General features: G+C 39.1%; 2 protein-coding genes across 6 annotated transcripts in view; one reads left to right on the plus strand and one right to left on the minus strand.

Moving 5' to 3' along the window:
• Nucleotides 1-10,489, plus strand: part of ANKRD42 (ankyrin repeat domain 42) — a 65,676-nt gene extending 55,187 nt beyond the window's left edge. For all 3 annotated transcript variants that reach the window (XM_007168549.2, XM_057553916.1, XM_057553915.1), the window contains one exon: nt 10,359-10,489. In XM_007168549.2, coding sequence (XP_007168611.2) covers nt 10,359-10,380 — 22 coding nt within the window. In that variant the 3' untranslated portion in view covers nt 10,381-10,489. The remainder of the gene's footprint in view (nt 1-10,358) is intronic.
• Nucleotides 1,276-23,275, minus strand: part of CCDC90B (coiled-coil domain containing 90B) — a 60,313-nt gene continuing 38,313 nt past the window's right edge. For 2 of the 3 annotated variants that reach the window (XM_057553918.1, XM_007168553.2), the window contains 6 exons: nt 22,919-23,020; nt 21,832-21,873; nt 21,661-21,732; nt 21,511-21,564; nt 19,571-19,685; nt 1,276-9,143 (listed from right to left, as the gene is read on the minus strand). In XM_057553918.1, the coding sequence (XP_057409901.1) occupies nt 9,088-9,143; nt 19,571-19,685; nt 21,511-21,564; nt 21,661-21,732; nt 21,832-21,873; nt 22,919-23,020 (441 nt within the window). In that variant the 3' untranslated portion in view covers nt 1,276-9,087. The remainder of the gene's footprint in view (nt 9,144-19,570; nt 19,686-21,510; nt 21,565-21,660; nt 21,733-21,831; nt 21,874-22,918; nt 23,021-23,275) is intronic. The other variant, XM_057553917.1, reaches the window with a different exon arrangement.

The raw sequence follows: 23,275 nt of genomic DNA on the forward strand, positions 1-23,275 counted from the left end.
TGATATAAATGTAAATCTATAAATTCTTCTCAGAATTACTCTGACATTCTTTTATTCCAATTCTGAAGGCAGAAATGTATAATGTCAAAGGGATTAAAATTACATGGACTCAGTTGTATTCCCCCTCCCAATATACTTTTTATGTATTTATGTAGGCAAGTCAAAACTCTAGATTTATGAGTAGTTAATTTTGCAAGTACTGACATAAACTTTAAAATATAACACAGTAATCAAAAGGTCTAAGGATTATTAGAAGTTCTATTATGGCTTCATAATAGAATTATATTTCTTTTACTTTCTCTAGAGAGTACCATTTTACTAGTGTAGGTATAGCTTTTCTGCCAACTTTTCAAATGACTTGTTTTAAAAAAATTTATTTTATTGAAGTATAGATATATAATGTTAATTTCTGCTGTACAGCAAAGTGATTCAGCTATACACACACACACACATTCTTTTCCATTATGGTTTATCACAGGATATTGAATATAGTTCCCTGTGCTATACACTAGTATCTTATTTGTTTATCCATTCTATATATAATAGTTTGCATCTGCTAATCCCGAACTCCCAATCCATCCCTCCTCCACCTTTCCTCTCCCTTGGCAACCACAAGTTTGTTCTGTGTTAGTGAGTCTGTATCTGCTTGGTAGATAAGTTCATTTGTGTCATATTTTAGATTCCACATATAAGTGGTATCATATATCTGTCTTTCTCTGATTTACTTCATTTAGTATGAAGTAAATGTTGCTGCGAATGGCATTATTTCATTCTTTTTTATGGCTGAGTAATATTCCATTGTGTATCTATACCACATCTTCTTTATCCATTCAGTTCTTGATGGACACTTAGGTTGTTTCCATGTCTTGGCTATTGTGAATAGTGCTATGAACACAGGGGTGCATGTATCTTTTTGAATTATAGTTTTGTCTGGGAATATGCCCAGGAGTGGGACTGCTGGATTCTATGGTAGCTCTATTTGTAGTTTTTTGAAGGCATCTCCATACTGTTTTCCACAGTGGCTGCACCAATTTACATTCCAACCAACAGTGTAGGACAGTTCACTTTTTTCCAGACCCTCGCCAGCATTTGTTATTTGTAGATTTTTTTATTGTGTTTACATTTTTTTTAACATCTTTATTGGAGTATAATTGCTTTACAGTGTTGTGTTCGTTTCTGCTGTATAACAGTGAATCAGCTTATACATATACATACATCCCCATATCTCCTCCCTCTTGTGTCTCCCTCCCACCCTCCCTATCCCACCCTTCTAGGTGGTCACAAAGCACCAAGCTGATCTCCCTGTGCTATGTGGCTGATTCCCACTAGCTATCATCTATTTTACGTTTGGTAGTGTATATAAGTCCATGCCACTCTCTCACTTCGTCCCAGCTTACCCTTCCCCCTCCCCGTGCCCTCAAGTCCATTCTCTAGTAGGTCTGCATCTTTATTCCCGTCCTGCCCCTAGGTTCTTCATGACTATTTTTTTAAAAAATTAATTAATTAATTAATTTATGGCTGTGTTGGGTCTTCATTTCTGTGTGAGGGCAGCAAGCGGGGGCCACTCTTCATCACGGTGCGCGGGCCTCTCACTGTCGTGGCCTCTCTTGTTGTGGAGCACAGGCTCCAGACGCGCAGGCTCAGTAATTGTGGCTCACGGGCCTAGTTGCTCCACGGCATGTGGGATCTTCCCAGGCCAGGGCTCGAACCCGTGTCCCCTGCATTAGCAGGCAGATTCTCAACCACTGCACCACCAGGGAAGCTCCATTTTTTTTTTTTTTTAGATTCTATATATATGTGTTAGCATACAGTTATTTGTTTTTCTCTTTCTTACTTACTTTACTCTGTATGACAGTCTCTAGGTCCATCCACCTCACTACAAATGTTATGCCATTCTGACTGGTGTGAGGTGGTACCTCATTGTAGTTTTGATTTGAATTTCTCTAATAATTAGTGATGTTGAGCATCTTTTCATGTGCCTATTGGCCATGTGTATGTCAAATGACTTGATTTTTAAACAGCATCTGAACTTAGGAGAAAAAGACAAGTAAGTTTTACAAAAGGACAACTTCTTACAATAACAACCAAATATCTCCAGGGAAGTTTACATAAAATGAAAATCAATCAGCTCTTGTAAAAAGAAAAAAAACCGTAATGCATGTTTGCTAAAAATATACATTTAAATAATCTGCTTTAGAATTCAACCATTGTTTTGTCTTGCAAGCCTTATAAGAAAGGAATAACAGAGATGAGGTTGACTGGACAGGATGAAAAATATGTGGCTTTATTATTCTTCTCTTTTTTCTCTTTTCCCTTGACTTCGCTGACCAAAAAACCACCATGGCATTTCATTTCAGTTTGGACTTCAATTCCCTCACTTTTCCTACCCCATCCTTTTCTTCCTTGAGCTAGCAAAGACGTGTGACTCTCTTGGGGCACTTGTCTAGTTTCTGCCTCCCTCTGAAGATCTGATTGCTGGCTTTGAGCTTGCTTCACTGGCATCAGCCTTCCCACCATACCCCAGACTGTCCACCTCTAGGCCCTGGCAAGTACCTTACATGGACGGGCCATTTTGGCCCAGTATCATCAGGACCAGTTTGCCCTGACACGAGTGCATTTGATTGCTAAGACCAGTTTAGCCTGGTCAAAGGCCTGTAAGCAAGTGTTCAAAAATGGCTTACCTATCCTTTTCATAACCTTTATAGTCATTATTGTTAGTTTCTCTGGTTTCCAACAGGCTTTCAATCTGTAGTAAAAACAGTTGTCAACATTTATTGGGCACTTACTATGTGTGTGATCTGTACCAAGTCCTTTACATGTATTACCACTTAATTCTCACCACAGCTGTATGAAGAGAGGTACAGCATTTCATACATGGAGATTAAGAAAGTCGCCCAGAGTCACACAGCAATGTGGAGCTGGGATTCTAACCTTAGGAGGGGAATTTCGGAGTCTGCATTCTGGAATTCCCAAAGCCAACATTTCTCTCACCTTCTGGGACTACACACAGCCTTACTTTTTCCTTCTAGCCTGATGACTCTAAAGTAATCCCAACCCTGGAAATAGTTTGTTACACTTCCTCCTGTTTTCTCAAGGCCACATCTCTAGTCTCTGTACAAGTAAGGTAGGAAATACCAGAAGAGTGTTGTAATAGAAGCATGCACCCTTGTGGCAGAGGTTCCCTGGATGTCTCCCAATACCTCTTCTCCCCTTTTTCTATAGTATTAGGATGTACCTGGGCTTGTGGCTGCTCAGGATAAGGACTGACTTCCCAGTCTTCTTTGCAGCTAAGATACCAAGTGTGGCCAATAGAGTGTGAACGAAAATGGTGTGTAAAACCTCAGGGGTCATGTCCCTAAAGGGAAAGGGCTTTCCCACACCTTCCCCTTTCTTCTTCTGGAATGTGGGGTGGTAGTGAGTCACTGAACTTTGCAAATGAGAGCACTACCAGGGGTGATGGAGCATAAGACAAAAAGGAGCCAGGACACATGGAAAGAAGAGCCTGGACAGCATTGCTAAGTATTAGCAAAATGCAAATCACAACTACAGTGAGTTCTCAGAGAACTCAACTTGGAGATTACTCTTACTATTAAGAGCATAAAATCTTGAGTTAAAGTGTTGTGACTTATCTGCGGTGTCATCTTGGCAACTTCACCTGTGTGAAGTTATAACTGTGTGACCTTAACTTCACTTAGCTGGTTTCTTTAGCTGTAAAAGAGGATAATACCACCTACTTAAGAGGACTGCAATGAAAAATAGGTGAGTTGATATATATCATTTAGTATATTCACTGTTTTATATATATAGTCAATGTAGCTATTCTACAAATGACCATCACTAATTCTAGTGTTGGTGATGACCATAGTGTTTTCCACTGCCTCATATTTTTTCCCCTTTATAAGTAGAGGGATGTGGAGCTCACCTCCTCCCACAAATACATCAAAAAATCCATCCACATGTGGAACAGTTCTCACAGAACACCCACTGAATGCTTCCAGATCTCATACAACCAAAGCTTCAAGAAAGATCCCCATGTAACTGGGTAGGATGAAGGGAAAAGGGAGAAGAGGAGGAATTGGGATGGGACCTGCACCCTTGGGAGGGAGCTGTGAAAGAAGAATGCTAACCTCACCCTGGGAACCTCCTTCACCAGCTGGGAGGTATGCCAGGTCAGATAGGGAGCTTCAGAGGCTGGAGAGGAGGGTATGAGAGTTGGCCTGAGGCACCGCAGGGTACGGAGAGACCAACACAGAAGGTCCTGACCACGTCACCACACTTCCCAGCCCAAGATGTGCGCCTGCTGGTGTGCACAGCGACTGGGTGCTGAAACTCGGGCTTCAGCAGACAGACCCGAGGAGAGGACTCGGTTTGGTTGCACGGAGACAGACCAAAGGGTCTGGAGTGTGGTCTGGACCATTACTGGGGGTGTGTGCATGTGGAGGTGAGGCTGAAAGCTGAACTGATAGCTGGCCATCCCACTGTGGTTGCTGGGATGCAGGTTCCTGCTCTGGCGGACTTTTCACTGGAACTGCACACGTGTGCCTGAGGGCGCCCTGGGCCGACTGTCTGCGGGCTCAGGGGATGCAGCTCCAGTGGGTTTATGTGCCGGTGGCTTGGTGAGCACGTATGCTCTGAACTTATTACCAGGGTCCCCAAGAGGAGGTGGGCCCAAAGGGCAGTGCCAGCAACACTGATCTTTGTGGGTGCACACACCGGGTGGCAGGTGGCATCACAGAATCCCACGTCCTGGCAGGCAGCTCCTGGGGAGGAACATGCAATGGCTCCTCTCCCAGGGGGAGTGCTCCAGTCCTGCCTACTTCACACCACAGCTTAGAACCAGATCTGGGGATTTCCACTACAACAACTGGGGAGCAGACCCTGCCCCTGACAGGGCTGTGACACCCACAGAGCAAAGAGGAGGCCTTGCCCAACATCCAGTGTGGGCTCTGGTCACCATGACACTAATCACACTCCCCTATCAAGGGGATAATGGCCAGCACACACTGAGGAAAGACATGGCAAGCATCGATACCAAAAACAGCCCTTGCACCAAAGATAATGGACTCAAGCAGGCTACACTGGGATGCTCCCACATAAAAACAGCCCTTCCAGACCACAGTAGATAACTGCTTCTCCTAAATTCATAGAGAAATAATATAAGAAAAAAGAAGCAAAGGAATTACTCCCAATTAAAAGAACAAGAGAAATCCCCTGAAAGGACAAACAGTGAAAGAAACCTCTACAGTCTACCAGACCCTGAGTTCAAAAAGGAGGTAATAAAAATGCTGAAGGAATTAAGAAAGGCTATTGATTGATAGAAATGTAGATCACTGTAACAAGGAACTAGAAACTGTAAAGAGGAGCCAATCAAAATTAGACAACTCAATTGCCGAGATGAAAACCAAAGCTAAAGGCAATAAACAGCAAAGTAAATAATGCAGAAGAACAAATAAGTGATCTGGAAGATAGAATAATGGAGATCACCCAATCAAAACAGCAGACAGAACATATGCTATCTATGGGATAATATAAAGCACACCAATCTACTATGTCTAATAGGGTTCCCAGAAGAAGAAGAAAGAGAAAAGGGGATTGAAAATGTATTCGAATAAATTATGGCTGAAAAGTTCCCAAATCTAAAGAAGGTATTAGATATCCAGGTCCAGGAAGCACAGACGGTCCCAAACAAGATGAACTCAAACAGACCTACTCCAAGATATATCATAATTAAAATGGTAAAAGTTAAAGAGAGGATTCTAAAGGCAGCAAGAGAAAAAGTTATAAGGGAACCCCCATAAGGCTATCAGCTGATTTCTCTACAGAAACTTTGCTGGCCAGAAGGAAATGGCAAGATATATTCAAAGTCCTGAAAGGGAAAAACCTGCAACCTAGGACCATTCTACCCAGCAAGATTATCATTTAGAATAGAAGGAGACAAAAAGAATTTCTCAGACAAGCAAAAACTGAGTAAACAGCAATACTAAACCTATCTTAAAAGAAATATTGAAAGCTCTTCTCTAAATTGAAAAGAAGCAACAATCTATAGGAGAGGGAAACTCACAATAGAAAAGGTAAATATATAAAAGGATTGAAGATCATTTAAATAAGACAGTACAGGGCTTCCCTGGTGGCGCAGTGGTTAAGAACCTGCCTGCCAATGCAGGGAACACGGGTTCGAGCCCTGGTCCGGGGGGATCCCACATGCCATGGAGCAACTAAGCCCGTGCACCACAACTACTGAGCCTGCGCTCTGGAGCCTGCGAGCCACAACTACTGAGCCCACGTGCTGCAACTACTGAAGCCCGCACGACCTAGAGCCCGTGCTCAGCAACAAGAGAAGTCACCGCAATGAGAAGCCTGCGCACTGCAACGAAGAGTAGCCCCCGCTCACCACAACTAGAGAAAGCCCACGCGCAGCAACGAAGACCCAATGCAACCAAATATAACTAATAAATTAATAAATTAAAAAAAAATAAGACAGTACACAGTTAAAAAACAATCCAAAAAATTCTGTGAAAATGATTGAACAGAAAAGGATAAACATGAAGATGTAAAATAGGACATGAAAATCACAAAATGTAGGGAAGGGGAGTAACAAATGTAGAGCTTTTAGAATGTGTTTGAGCTCATATGACTACCAGTCTAAAGCAAGTAGATATAGTGACAGTTTAACAGTTGAAAACCAGGGTAACCACAAATCAAAAAAACACAATAGGTTCCCAAAAACCCAAAAGAAAGTTACTCAGGCATAATACAAAAGAAAACAAACCACAAAAGGAAACACAAAAAGAAGAAAGGAAGAAGACATACAAAATCAACTGGAAAACAAGGTTTAAAATGGCAATAAATATATACTTACCAATAATTACTTTAAATGTCAATGCACTAAATGCTCTGATCAAAAGACACAGAATGGCAGATTGGATAATAAAACAAGAACCTACAATATACTGCCTACAGGAGACCCACTTTAGGGTGAAGGACACACATAGATTGAAAATGAGGGGATGGAAAAAGATATTTCGTACAAATGGAAATGAAAAGAAAGTGGGGGTAGCAATACTCATATAAGACAAAATAGACTTTAAAAAGCAAAGGCCATAAAGAAACATAAAGAAGGACACTGTATAATGATAAAAGGATCAATACAAGAAGAGGGTAGTACACTCATTAACATATATGCACTCAATATAGGAGCACCTAAATACATAAAACAAATACTACCAAACATAAAGGGAGAAATTGACAGGAATACGATAAGAGTAGACTTCAACACTGCACTGTCATCAATGGACAGATCTTCCAGACAGAAAATAAGGCAACAGAGATCCTAAATGGCACAATTGAACAGTTAGACTTAATTGATGTCTTCAGGACACAGCACCCCAAAAAACCAGTATACGCATTCTTTTCAAGTGCACATGGGACATTCTCTAGGATAGACCACATACTAGGACACAAAACAAGCCTCAACAAATTTCAGAGGATAGAAATTATTTCAAGCATCTTTTCTGACCACAACCCATGACATTTTTCACAGAACTAGAACAAATAATCCTAAAATTTATACGGAACCACAAAAGACCCATAATTGCCAAAGCAATTCTGAGGAAAAAGAACAAAGCTAGAGGCATGACCCTCCCAGACTTCAGACATTACTACAAAGCTACAGTAATCAATACAGTGTTGTATTAGCACAAAAACAGACATCTGGATCAATGGGACAGAATAGAGAGCTGAGAAACTCACACACCTACAGCCAATTAATCTTCAACAAAGGTGGCAAGAATATATCACGGAGAAAAGACAATCTCTTCAATAAGTGGTGCTGGGAAAACTGGACAGCTACATGTAAAAGAATGAAATGAGAATATTCTCTAACCCCATATACAAAAATAAACTCAAAAAAATGAACTGATATAAGGACCTAAATAATACCTTTACTTACTGATAAAACTGATACTGGAGAATGTGGTTAATATCTTCAGTCCAGTAAACTTATCACTGACCCCCGAATCGGACAGACAGACTTACCTTGTCCCAAGTATCACTGTACTAGAGCAGGCCTCACCCTGCAGAGGTGAACTTGATCCTACAGAATGAATGCTCTCTGTAGACAGGCTGGTCCCAAACAGGAATGGGGAGAAGTGGCTGGGCTACTTGGGCCTTGTTTCTCCTTTCACCTTACTTAATCACCTAGGGCAGGGTGGTTGAAGGAAGAGTGATTACAATGTTATGCTACTGGAGCTTCCTTCACATGGAGAAAAGAAATACTCCCCCTCAATATTTTAGCATATTTAAACTGTAACAAATGAATAATTTACCTGTTTACTGTCTGTCTTCTCCAACTAAGATTGTCAGTTCCATGATAAGGAAGCCATGTTCAGCTCTGTGCACATGGGTACCAGCATGTTGTCTGGCCCATAGAAGGCATTCTTATTTACTGAGTGAGCAAATGTACTGTAGAGTTTATTACAATGGAACCTATATGGTCTTTATTTATTAATCCAACACAAATTTATCTACAGTGTGCCAAGAATTTTCTTAGGCAAGAGGATTCTGAGATATTTTGAATCAAAATACAGAAAGTTTTGTTTTGAAAACAACCCAGCTGTTAGCTCTTTGAAAAAAATTTAGTTGGAGAGCCTCTGATTCTCACTCGCTGGACCATACAAGGTCAATCTTTTGACTGCTCTATACTTTAGATTCCCTATTTATAGCTAAACAAATTTGCAACACATACCAAAGAAATCCTGTATGATTTACAGTTGTTCAAGCAAACAAGAAAAGTCTGGTTCAGTTTCTGTGAGCTATCAAAAGGATAAAGACAAAAGGCCTGTTTATCTCAAATCAATCAGGTTTTGAAGAGCATCTTTTCAACATAACGAAATAAAGACATATATAAAAAACAAAGACAAAATACACCTTCCCATTCTAAAACATTTCCATTAGTCCATATGTACTTTAAATAATGTTGTATTTTTCTACTTCAATTTTCAATGTTCAGAGTAAATCCATCCTGGCACAGTGTTTGTTCTAAGAAGTCAACAGTGGCAGGAGTAGGAGCATAATATAGTAGTTTCACTGTTATTTCCAGAGTCTATAAAATCCCAATGCTATTGCCAGGCAAGTAAACACTGAGGCTGTGAAAAGAAGAAAACATGTTATAGGTCATGCATTTGTGATTGTCTTGCAGAGACAAAGAGAATAATGTCATCTTCAATTTAAATTGAAAGCAAAATCAGGAAATCCAACCAATTTTCTTTTCTTTTTTTCTTTGCCTGTGTTGCGCAGCATGTGGGATCTTAGTTTCCCAACGAGGGATCAAACCCACGCCTCCTGCATTGGAAGCATGGAGTCTTAACCACTGGGCCACCAGGGAATTCCCAATCCAACCAATTTTCTACTTCAGGTTTTTCATTCGCTAGAAAATTAAGCTAAGGATAAAGGATATCCATTAGGGCTGGATTAATACCAATTCTTCTTAAAAGCTTCCTGTATTTTAAACCAGAATAAGGATGACAGTAATTTAAAAGTGTAGATTATGTCAGTTAGAATCTATAAAGTGTTTAAAGTCATTATTAACATTAGCATTATTAACAATGACTACTTTAAATAATTACAAACTCTAATTTTAGAAATAATTTATAAGTGAAAAACCACCTTTCTTACATGTACAAAAAAATTACGTAGTTAAGCCAGTAAAATAGACATCCATATCATCCATAAGAAAATTTTAATTGCCTTTTCAGTACATTTAAAAATGATTTCATGCCTGCTGAGCTCCCAGGCTGGTCCCCTGCCCTCCAAGGCTGCCCCTTCCCCCCCGACCCGGCTACATTGGTACTGGGGGCATAGGAGGGAGGCTGGGGAGATCAGGAGAGGCAGGCAGGAGGGGCCCACCCAGACCCCAGACTGGAGGAGCAGGAGAGGAGAGGAGGGCGTTTGCCCTGCCCACGCAAGCCCAGGAAGCCTGCTGGGCTCCCAGGTGAGGTCCCCTGCCCTCTGAAATGAGGGGTGGGAGGCACACCTGGGTCCCTTCCATTCCTTGAGCCTAAGCCTCACCCCCAGAGCCCCCGGGGCCTTTTCCAGCCCTGTGGGTCCTGAGCATTGGCCCTGCCCACTGCCCAAACCTTGCCCTGCTTAGGTCCCACTCTCCACACCCAACACCCTCCCCATCTTTTTTTTTTTTTTTCCCCCTCCTCCTCTTTTTTACTATTGTGGTACTGATGTACCTTCTGGTTGTTGATTCATCTATATTTTTATTTTTACATTATTTCTAACATATCTGTTAGTTTCCTAGTCTAATTTTATTTTTTACTTTGTTATTGTTCTTTTTTTTTTGCCACCCCATGCAGCTTGCAGGATCTTGATTTGTGAGCCCGGGGTTAGGAGGAAGCTCCGAGTCCAAACCACTGGACTAATAGAGAACCTCAGACCTCAGGGAATATTTATCAGAGTGAGGTCTCACAGAGTTCCTCATCTCAGCACCAAGACCCAGCTCTACCCAGTAGCCTACAAACTCATGTTGGAAGCCTCAGGCCAAACAACCAGTAAAACAGGAACACAATCCCACTCATAAAAGAAAAAAAAAAAAAATGAGATGGCAAAAAAATATGTCACAGATGAAGGAGCAAGGTAAAAACCTACAAGACCAAATAAATGAAGAGGAAATAGGCAATCTACCTGAAAAAGAATTCAGAGTAATGATAGTAAAGATGATCCAGAATCTCAGAAACAGAATGGAAGCGCGGATTGAGAAAATACAAGAAATGTTTAACAAAGATCTAGAAGAACTAAAGAACAAACAAACAGATGAACAACACAATAACTGATATGAAAAATACACTAGAAGGAATCAATAACAGAATAATGGAGGCAGAAGAACAAATAAGTGAGCTGGAAGACAATGGTGGAAATAACTGCTGAGGAGCAGAATAAAGAAAAAAGAATGAAAAGAATTGAAGACAATCTCAGAGACCTCTGGGACAACATTAAATGCACCAACATTTGAATTACAGGGGTCCCAGAAGAAGAAGAGAAAAAGAAAGGTCTGAGAAAATATGTGAAGAGATTATAGTGGAAACTTCCCTAATGTGGGAAAGGAAATAGTCACCCAACTCCAGGAAGCACAGAGAGTCCCATACAGGATAAACCCTAGGAAAAACACACGAAGACACATATTAATCAAACTAACAAAAATTAAATTCAAAGGAAAAATATTAAAAGCAGCAAGAGAAAAACAAAAAATAACATACAAAGGAATCCCCATAAGGTTATCAGCTGATTTTTCAGTGGAAACTCTGCAGGCCAGAAGGGAGTGGCAGGATATACTTAAAAGTGATGAAAGAGAAAAACCTACAACCAAGATTACTGTACCAGCAAGGATCTCATTCAGATTCGATGGAGAAGTCAAAAGCTTTTCAGAGAAACAAAAGCTAAGAGAATTCAGTAACAACAAATGCTAAAGAAACTTCTCTAAGTGGGAAACACAAGAGAAGAGAAAGACCCCCCAAAACAAACCCAAAACAATTAAGAAAATGGTAATAGGTACATACCAATAATAACCTTGAATGTAAATGGATTAAATGCCCCAACCAAAAGACACAGACTGGCTGAATGGATACAAAAACAAGACCCATATATATGCTCTCTACAGGAGACCCACTTCAGACCTAGGAACACATACAGACTGAAAGTGAAGGGATGGAAAAAGATACTCCATGCAAATGGAAATCAAAAGAAAGCTGGAGTACCAATACTTATATCAGATAAAACAGACTTTAAAATAAAGACTGTTACAAGAGATAAGGAGGGGGCTTCCCTGGTGGCGCAGTGGTTGAGAATCTGCCTGCCAATGCAGGGGACACGGGTTCGAGCCCTGGTCTGGGAAGATCCCACATGCCGTGGAGCAACTAGGCCCGTGAGCCACCACTACTGAGCCTGCGCGTCTGGAGCTTGTGCTCCGTAACAAGAGAGGCCACGACAGTGAGAGGCCCGTGCACTGCAATGAAGAGTGAGTGGCCCCCACTTGCCACAACTAGAGAAAGCCCTCGCACAGAAACGAAGACCCAACACAGCCAAAAAAAAAAAAAGATAAGGAGGGACACTACATAATGATCAAAGGATCAATCCAAGAAGAAGATATAACAATTATAAATGTTTATGCACCCAACATAGGAGTACCTCAATACATAAGGCAAATGCTAACAACCATGAAAGGAGAAATTGACAGTAACAATAATAGTAGGGGACTTTAACACCCCACTTACACCAAAGGACAGATCATCCAAACAGAAAATAAATAAGGAAACACAAGCTTTAAATGACACAATAGACTAGATAGATCTAATTGATATTTATAGAACATTCCACCCAAAAGTGGCAGAATACACTTTCTCCTCAGGTGCACATGGAACATTCTCCAGAACAGATCACACCTTGGGTTGCAAATCAAGCCTCGGAAAATTTAAGAAAATTGAAAGCATATCAAGCATCTTTTCTGACCACAATGCCATGAGACTGGAAATCAATTAGAGGAAAAAAACTGAAAAACACAAACACATGGAGGCTAAACAGTGCACTACTTAATAACCAAGAGATCACTGAAGAAATCAAAGAAGAAATAAAAAAATACATAGAAACAAATGACAACAAAACACGACGACCCAAAACCTATGGGACGCAGCAAAAGCAGTTCTAAGAGGGAAGTTTACAGCAATTCAGTCTCACCTCAAGAAACAAGAAAAATCTCAAATAAACAACCTAACCCTACACTTAAAACAACTAGAGAAAGATGACCAAGGAAAACCCAAATTCAGTAGAAGGAAAGAAATCATAAAGATCAAAGCAGAAATAAATGAAATAGAAATGAAGAAAACAATAGCAAAGATCAATAAAACTAAAAGCTAGTTCTTTGAAAAGATAAACAAAATTGATAAACCCTTAGCCAGACTCATCAAGATAAAAAGGGAAAGGATGCAAATCAATAAAATTAGGAATGAAAAAGGAGAAATCACAATGGACACTGCAGAAATACAAAGGATTATAAGAGACTACTACAAACAACTATATACCAATAAAATGGACAACCATGAAGAAATGGACAAATTCTTGGAAAGGTACAATTTTACAAGACTGAACCAGGAAGAATTAGAAAATATAAACAGACGTATCACAAGTAATGAAATTGAAACCATAATTAAAAATCTTCCAACAAACAGAAGTCCAGGACCAGAGAGCTTCACAGGCGAATTCTATCAAACATTTAGAGAAGAGCTAACACCAATCCTTCTCAAACTCTTCCAAAAAATTGCAGAGGGAAAAACACTCCCAAATTCATTCTGTGAAGCCACCATCACCCTGATACCAAAACTAGAAGAAGATACCACAAAAAAAGAAAATTGCAGACCAGTATCACTGATGAACATACATGCAAAAATCCTGAACAAAATACTAGCAAACAGAATCCAACAGCACATTAAAAGGATCATACACCATGATCAAGTGAGATTTATCCCAGGGATGCAAGGATTCTTCAATATATGCAAATCAATCAATGTGACATACCACGTTAACAAATTAAGGAATAAAAACCATATGATCATCTCAATAGATGCAGAAAAAGCTTTTGACAAAATTCAACACCCATTTATGATAAAAACTCTCCAGAAAATGGGCACAGAGGGAACCTACCTCAACATAATAAAGGCCATATATGACAAACCCACAGCAAGCATCATATTCAATGGTGAAAAACTGAAAGCATTTCCTCTAAGATCAGGAACAAGACAAGGATGTCCACTCTCGCCACTCCTATTCAACACAGTTTTGGAAGTCCTAGCCACAGCAATCAGAGAAGAAAAAGAAATAAAAGGAATACAAATTGGAAAAGAAGAAGTAAAACTGTCACTATTTGCCAATGACATGATACTATACATAGAAAATCCTAAAGATGCCACCAGAAAACTACTAGAACTAATTAATGAATTTGCTAAGGTTGCAGGATACAAAATGCACAGAAATCTCTGGCATTCCTATACACCAACAATGAAAAATCAGAAAGAGAAATTAAGGAAACACTCCCATTTATCATTGCAACAAAAAGAATAAAATACCTAGGAATAAATCTGCTTAAGGAGATGAAAGACTTGTACTCAGAAAACTATAAAATACTGATGAAAGAAATCAAAGATGACATAAACAGACGGAGAAATATACCATGTTCTCTGATTGGAAGACTCAATATTGTGAAAATGACTATACTACCCAAAGCAATCTACAGATTCAGTGCAATCCCTAGCAAACTACCAATGGCATTCTTCACAGAATTAGAACAAAAAATCTTACAATTCGTATGGAAACACAAAAGACCCCGAATAGCCAAAGCTATCTTGAGAAAGAAAAACGGAGTTGGAGGAATCAGGCTCCCTGACTTCAAACTATACCACAAAGCTACAGTAATCAAGACAGTATGGTACTGGCACAAAAACAGAAATATAGATCAATGGTACAGGATAGAATGCCCAGAGATAAACCCACACACATATGGGCACCTAATTTTTGACAAAGGAGGCAAGAACATACAATGGAGAAAAGACAGCCTCTTCAGTAAGTGGTGCTGGGAAAACTGGACAGCTACATGTAAAAGAATGAAATTAGAACATTACTTAACACCGTACACAAAAATAAACTCCAAATGGATTAAAGACGTAAATGTAAGACCAGACACTATAAAACTTTTAGAGGAAAACATAGGAAAAACACTCTTTGACATAAACCACAGCAAGATCTTTTTTGACCCACCTCCTAGAGTAACAGAAATAAAAACAAACAAATGGGACTTAATTAAACTTAAAAGCTTTTGCACAGCAAAGGAAACCATAAACAAGACCAAAAGACAACCCTCAGAATGGGAGAAAATATTTGCAAATGAAACAACAGACCAAGGAATAATCTCCAAACTATACAAACAGCTCATGGAGCTCAATATCAAAAAAACAAACAATCCAGTTAAAAAATGGGCAGAAGACCTAAACAGACATTTCACCAAGGAAGACATACAGATGGCCAAGAGGCACATGAAAAGATGCTCAACATCACTAATTATTAGAGAAATGAAAATCAAAACTACAGTGAGGTATATCAGCTCATGCCAGTCAGAATGGCCAGTATCAAAAAAGTTAGAAACAATAAATGCTGGAAAGGGTGTGGTGAAAAGGGAACCCTCCTACACTGTTGGTGGGAATGTAAATTGATACAACCACTATGGAAAACAGTATGGAGGTTCCCTAAAAAACTAAAAACAGAACTACCATATGACCCAGCAATCCCACTACTGGGCATATACCCTGAGAAGACAATAATTCAAAAAGAGACATGCACCACAATGTTCACTGCAGCACTATTTACAATAGCCAGGATACGGAACCAACCTAAATGTCCATCAACAGATGAATGGATAAAGATGATGTGGCACATATATACAATGGAATATTACTCAGCCATAAAAAGAAATGGAACTGAGTTATTTGTAGTGAGGTGGACCTAGAGTCTGTCAACAGAGTGAAGTAAGTCAGAAAGAGAAAAACTAATACAGTATGCTAACACATATATATGGAATCTAAAAAAAAAAAATGGTACTGATGAACCTAGTTGCAGGGCAGGAATAAAGAGGTAGGCATAGAGAATGGACTTGAGGACATGGGGTGGGAGGGCAAAGCTGGGACAAAGTGAGAGTAGCATCGACATATATACGCTACTGAATGTAAAATAGTTGGCTGGTGGGAAGCAGCAGCATAGTACAGGGAGATCGGCTTGGTGGTTTGCGATGACCTAGAGGGGTGGGATAGGGAGGATGGAAGGGAGGCTCAAGAGGGAGGGGATATGGGGACATGTGTATGCATATGGCTGATTTGCTTTGTTGTGGAACAGAAACTAACACAGTATGGTGAAGCAATTATTAACAAAAAAAATTTAATGGCAAAAAGAAAAAATGATTTCATAATTATTAAAAATTTATAAATAAAAAATGAAATTTTAATGGAAACTCTTTTAAAAAAACTCAATGAGGTAGAAAAAAAGGCAGAGAAAGCATCATGCTTTTTATTTATTTTTAATTTATTTATTTATTTGTGTTTGGCTGTGTTGGGTCTTCGTTGCTGCCTGTGGGCTTTCTCTAGTTGTGGCAAGCGGGGGGCTACTTTTCATTGCAGTGCGTGGGCTTCTCATTGTGGTGGCTTCTTGTTGCGGAGCATGGGCTCTAGGAGCACAGGCTTCAGTAGTTGTGGCATGTGGGCTCAGTAGTTGTGGCTTGCGGGCTCTAGAGTGCAGGCTTAGTAGTTGTGGCACCCGGGCTTAGTTGCTCCGTGGCATGTGGGATCTTCCCGGACCAGGGCTAGAACCCGTGTCTCCCGCATTGGCAGGCTGATTTTTAACCACTCTGCCACCAGGGAAGGCCCACATCAGGCTTTTTAAATAGTTAATATACCACCTGCTCTCTATGTTACATCATTCTGGATAGAAAACCTTTCTGTTCTCCTTAAGAAGGTGAATTTGGGTGAGGCTTTTAGGGACTCCCTAGATTCTAGTCTGTTTAAACAGCCATGATATTAAAATAGAGACTCTGAGATGAAGAGCAAACTTCTATGATTAAAGACACAAAAGGGACTTCCCTAGTGGCACAGGGGTTAAGAATCTGCCTGCCAATGCAGGGGACACGGGTTCGAGGCCTGGTCCGGCAAGATCCCACATGCCGCGGAGCAACTAAGCCCGTGCACCACAACTACTGAGCCTGTGCTCTAGAGCCCCTGTGCCACAACTACTGAGCCTGTGCACCTAGAGCCCGTGCTCTGCAGCAAGACAAGCTACTGCAATGAGAAGCCCGCGCACTGCAACGAAGAGTAGCCCCCACTCGCCGCAACTAGAGAAAGCCTGCACGCAGCCAAAGAAGACCCAACACAGCCAAAGAAGACCCAACGCAGCCAAACAATTAAAAAAAAAAAAAAAGGACATGAGAAACAGCCTTTCATAGTTAAGCCTATCCTATTTTTAATGTGTAAATCTATACATTATCCCATTTGATCACACTACTTACTGAAACTTGATTAATGACAAGATCATTTCCTTAATTTTAAGAAATGGGATTAGGTCTCTCTGAGACACGGGGGGAAGCTGGACAGTTGAGGAGAAAGAATAACACTTAAGGGGCTTCCCTGGTGGCGCAGTGGTTGAGAATCTGCCTGCCAATACAGGGGACACAGGTTTGAGCCCTGGTCTGGGAAGATCCCACATGCCGTGGAGCAACTGGGCCCGTGAGCCACAACTACTGAGCCTGTGTGTCTGGAGCCTGTGCTCCGCAACAAGAGAGGCCGTGATAGTGAGAGGCCCACGCACCGCGATGAAGAGTGGCCCCCGCTCGCCGCAACTAGAGAAAGCCCTCGCACAGAAACGAAGACCCAACACAGACAAAAATAAATAATGAATAAATAAATTAAAAAAAAAAAAGAATAACACTTAACAGTTTCTTGTCTTGTTGCCACTGGTCAATTATACATTCTCTCATTTGATCCTGCTACTACTTACCATGTTCCAGATAGTGTGCTAAAGAATTTCATGTATCATCTTATTTAGCCATAATTAAAACCCTATGAGGTTGCTGATAGTATTCCCATCATACAGATGAGGCAACAAGCCCAAAGTTTTACTGCTAGCAAGTGGTGGAAGCAGGACTCAACACTATGTGTACCTGTCTCCAAGGAAGTTGCTGTTACTCTTAAAAATAGAGGGTGGTGCCTTCAGAACTGTTAGTTGTAAATCCTCAGTGAAAAAAGGAAAGGAAGATAACTCTTTAGGTAAATACACTAGAAGAAGCTGAGTGGAATACGAAGCTCTTCCTAACCTGGGGTGCTTTGAGGTCTATTTTGAAAGTGGGAATGAACACTGCAAACTGCGCTGATTTGGCATTTCCCATTAGCATTCCTATTGGACAGAAGATCTCTGGTTCCAGAGACTTTGCTAGAATAGGGGTTTTCAAAACTTGTTTTAGCCTTAGAACCCTTTCTTCAAATGGATCTTAGACGCTAAGTCATTCAAGTTGAAGAGAGGAAGGGGGAGTGGGGGTGTGCATCAGCTGAGGGCTAGGGGCTCCATCTCTACTCCTGCTGCCGCTTCAACATGATTAGTGCCTACCCAGAAAATCACAGATGGTATAAAGCAGCAATTTTATTTTGGACAATAACATAAATTTTTAAATGTGCCTATCTTTTTGACCCCAATTTTTACATGTGCATAAGCAATTTATTATATAGAAATACTAGCATGAGGGCATAAAGGGGTATGTGTATATTTACTCACACATATATATGGCTATTCTGTCCAATATTTTTTTTTTATAAACTTATTTATTTTATTTTTGGCTGCATTGGGTCTTCGTTGCTGCACGTGGGCTTTCTCTAGTTGTGGCGAGCAGGGGCTTCTCTTGTTGCGGAGCACGGGCTCTAGGCACATGGGCTTCAGTAGTTGTAGCATGGGCTTTAGAGTGCAGGCTCAGTAGTTGTGGCACACAGGCTTTGTTGCTCTGCGGCATGTGGGATCTTCCCGGACCAGGGCTCGAACCCGTGTCCTCCGCATTGGCAGGTGGATTCTTAACCACTGGCGCCACCAGGGAAGCCCGCAATATTGTTTTTAATAAAAACAATTGGGAGCAGAATGTCTCTTAATAGAGGTTTGGATAAATAAATTATGGTATTTTCATACAATGGAATAGTATGTTTTCTAGTAAAAAAAAAAAGTCTGTATATGTATTCACGTGGAAAGATAATCAAGACGTGGTTAAATTTTTAGACGTTGTACTCTGTACAGTATCATTTAATTACTATTTTAAAAATCTGCAATGTTCACATATAGAAGGAAAAGCCTAGAAAGATATATACTACTAATAGTAAATACATATGGGGAGGGAGAAGGCTTTCACTTTTACTATATTGCTTTTGAATTATATGAACAATTTAGGATGAAAATATATTACTTTTTTATACAAAGAAAAAAGTACTACTCGACTAGGGCATTCTTTCTAACTCCTTGGGGCTCTGTAAATTGGTAAGGTCACATGGTACTTGAGGAACTCAGTATGTGACAAATAATCTAATTTTGGGTAGTATCCCTGCTCTGTCAGTTGGATTCAAGATAGGAGGTAGTTTTTGCCCCTTTGCTTGCTGTGGTTTTTCATGGTCTATATCTATTTTGGTGATCTTTATCTAAAAATTTTCATTTTTTTCATTGTGGAATACCCAGTGTATCTTTGCATCGTTTTGTACTTGTGTTTATCTTTGACATCCATATGCTTTTTCCTATTAGGAGGATGCAGAGTTGCCTGTTAAACTTATATCCTAAATTTATTGCCTATTAAACTTACATTTTCCAAGTACTCCAGGGAACCAAACAATAAAGGAGATCTGTTACAGCTCCTCCTTTTTTTCTTCTGTGCCCCATGGCTCCCTTAGGAGGTAGGAGCTAATAAGTCCAAAAATCAAATGACAGTAATTCCTTTCTCTGACAAACACAGCCTTACCTGCAAGGTAACGAATTGTCTCAAGCTTGTTAGACTCCATTAGGGTTTTTAAGGAGGCAATTTCAGTGTCAATTTTGTTACCGGTCTCTGAAATAATACCTCTGGTTTTGGTATCCTGTAGTAATTAAGAATAAGACAATTAAATTTTGTCCCTGTGTATCATGGAGAAAAATGTTTACTTTAGAAATCCTCACTTATGGGCTAATTTTGTGTAACAAAAGTTTTAAGTGGGGAAACACAGTAAAAAAGCACAGTGATATTAAAAAGAAAAAATAACACTACATGAATATTACAAATTGACAAAAAGTATTCCTGCTACTTTGATATTTGGAGACTATTTCTTAGGATTATCACATTCTGGGCACATTCTACTAAAAACCTCACAGGAAGATACAGGCATACCTCATTTTATTGTGCTTTGAAGATGCTGCATGCTTTTTTTAAACAAATTGAAGCTTTGTGGCAACCCTGAGTCAAACAAGTGTATCGGCGCCATTCTTCCATGAGCATTTGCTCACTTCATGTCTCTGTGTCACATTTTGGTTCTTGCAATACTTCAAACTTTTTCATTATTACTGTATTATGGTGATCTGTGATCAGTGATCTCTGACGTTACTATTGCAAAAGATTACCACGCACTGACAGCTCAGAAGATGGTTAGCATCTTGTAGCAGTTCTTATTTTTAAATTAAGGTATGGATATTGTTTATTTAGATATAGTGCTACTGCACACTTAATAAACTACAGTATATTGTAAACATAACTTTTATATGCACTGGGAAACCAAAAAATTTGTGTGACTCACTTTATTTCAGTATTTGCTTTATTGCTGTTGTCTGGAAATGGACCTGCAATACCTCTGAGGTATGCCTGTATTTGAGACCTAAATATATGAGGATAAGCTAAGAAGGAAAAATGTTAGTCACAGAACTATCACCTTATGTGTATAAAGTCCTTAGGATATCATGGTTAAAACTTTAAATATTGTTTTGCAAAAGGAAAAACCAACTGGGTTTATAATATGAACTGGCACCAATATTAAAGGAGATGGCAGAAATGCTTGTTGGGTAACACTGAATGCTATGTGCATAGGGACTAAGGGGTAGAAAGAGAAATAAGATGATATTTAGAGCTCAGAAATTAGCTGGGAGAGAATTTGTTGATTTCCTTGTTTATCTCCTTTATCTGGCCAAGAAGTTAGAGAAGGGAATAGGCTGCTTAGAACGGCAAATGGGACCTTCACGTCTACTGAATTATAATCAAGAGTGATGTCTCTTATGTTAGACTGCAGACCGAGTGACTTTTAACTTTTAAGAAAAGGACTAGGCTGAGTCAGAAAGCTAGGTTTTACTCAGCCACAGAGATTAAATAATGATCACAATTTAGGATTACTGAGGTAAACAGTAGTTATGAGTATGGAGTTTAGCATCCAGGTTGACATCTGGCTCTACCACTTTTTAGTTGTGTGACCTTAACTTCCTTCTGCCTCACTTTCCAAACTGGTAGAATGGGAATAGAGTGCCTACCTCACACAGAGGCTGATATGAGGATTAAATAAATTAATAGACAAAAAAGGTAAGTAAAACAGTATCTAACATAAAAATTTTTTATTTGACTGAACCTAGGCATTCAATGAAATACTAATTGTGAATCCTTGTCTTTTTAAAAAAATAGTTCTCTTCCATATAAAAATAATTTAGTTAAAAAAAAGTATGCTACCTGGAAAGCTTGATTCTGACTCAGAAGTCACAGCTCAGGTACTACCATCCACCTGGTAGCAGCTTCCCCCAAAGTACTGGTTAACTATAATAGCTATGAGGAAATCATGGATTCTATAGGGCTAGCTTGTTAAAGTCCAAACTTGTAAAATGATACACATAAAGGCAGTTACATAAGGCATGAGAGCTATACAGAAGAGAAACTTTTACATAGCAGCTTACATTTTTGGTAAATTCTGTGGTTGCCTCCATAAGTTTCTTTTCTTGATCTGTAAACTAAACGATATGGTTTATCAAGAGGTTAAAAAAAAAGAAGACTAAAAGGAATTAAAAAGGAGTAAGTGCAAAAAAGTACATTTAAAAGCACATTACCATATCTGTTACTCTGCTCCTTTCTAGGTTGATATCCAGTTTATTATCTGCTCTGATTCGACTGGTTTCATTCTTTAAAGAAAATAAAAATATTAAAAAAGTGATCTTGTAATGAATATTTGTTCTGAAATTAATGAACTATTCTGAAGTGGGGAAAAAAGTTTCACTTACTATCAGTTGTTGCTTAACTTGTTCTAATTCAATTTTCATTTTCTAGGTATAAAGAAAGATCACACACAATTGGTGTTAAACCAAAAGTCCATATTATGATTTATTAAAAAAAATCTATCAGGGGCCTGCATAAGCAAAAACCCTGCATAAGCAAAAGTTGGACATTCTGTGGATTTCTAATACATTATCTGATTAAGAATAAAGACAAAAAAAGAACTAATAGTTCATCAAAAGAACTAATAGTTCATCGTATTCAGAAAATAATTAGGAACATAACATTAGACAATGTATTTATGTTTCAATGTGGTAGTCCCCCCTGATCCACTGGGGATATGTTCCAAGACCCCAAGTGGATGAAACCTCGAATAGTACTGAACCCTATACGTACTATGTTTTTTCTTATACTAATGGGTGGGTAGCATATACAGTGTGGATACACTGGACAAAGAGATGATTCATGTCCTGGGGGGAATGGAGTGGGACGGTGAAAGATTTCATCATGCTACTCAGAACAGTGTGACATAAACATATGAATTGTTTATTTCTGGAATTTTCCACTTAATATTTTCAGACTTCAGTTGACCACAAGTAACTAAAACTGTGGAAAGCAAATATGCAGATAAGGGGGGACCTACTGTATTCTATTTAAAAAAAAAAAGATTGATATTCTAAATTTTAAAATATTTTAAGCTAGTGGGTAACAACAAAGTTCTGACTGAATTACAGAAACATTTTTCTCTTAAGTGACAAAATAATTATTACAGAACCAAAAAAATGGAAAATGCCACATTACTATCAGTTCTGAGAACATTATTCTGAACTACACTAGAAATTTAATAAAATATATGTAGCTCAAAGATTTCCTCTTTTATGTGACCTGTATAAGATACAAGTGTTATTCTTCAGTATGCAAGAAACTATGATGTATACATAGATTAGGTATGGTTAAACATGTATACTTTTATCTAAAAACTTGCTAATAATTATTTAATAACCACATGAAATTGTTTTAGGGTCCTATTCTTCACCAAGTAGGATACTTATGAAATCAGTTATTTTAATAGTAATAAATTGAGACTTGTATCACCTGGTTCTCTGCTCGCAGATTTGCAAATTCACTTTTCTCTAGGATGACCATGTCTTTCCTGATGGAGTCCAAATGAGCCATTAACTGTTGTACTGTTATTTCCTAAAATGCAAAATTAAAATAACCTAGTGATGCCATCCCCTTGCATGGAATTGTTCATGAAACTTTAAAAAAATTATTGTCTTGCTACAAGGTATAATGTTGCTTGGCTAAGTAAAAAACAAAACATGTGAAACCTATATATCTGAAATATCAAAATGAAAACAAGTAGGAGATTCAAGGAAGAAAAAGTATTTCCCCGTGAAGAGAAACAAATGTCTAGGTCTTTTCAATGAAAGAATCCCAATTAAATGCTTA

The sequence above is a fragment of the Balaenoptera acutorostrata genome, chromosome 9 (assembly GCF_949987535.1).
Source record: "Balaenoptera acutorostrata chromosome 9, mBalAcu1.1, whole genome shotgun sequence".
NCBI classification, from domain to species: domain Eukaryota; kingdom Metazoa; phylum Chordata; class Mammalia; order Artiodactyla; family Balaenopteridae; genus Balaenoptera; species Balaenoptera acutorostrata.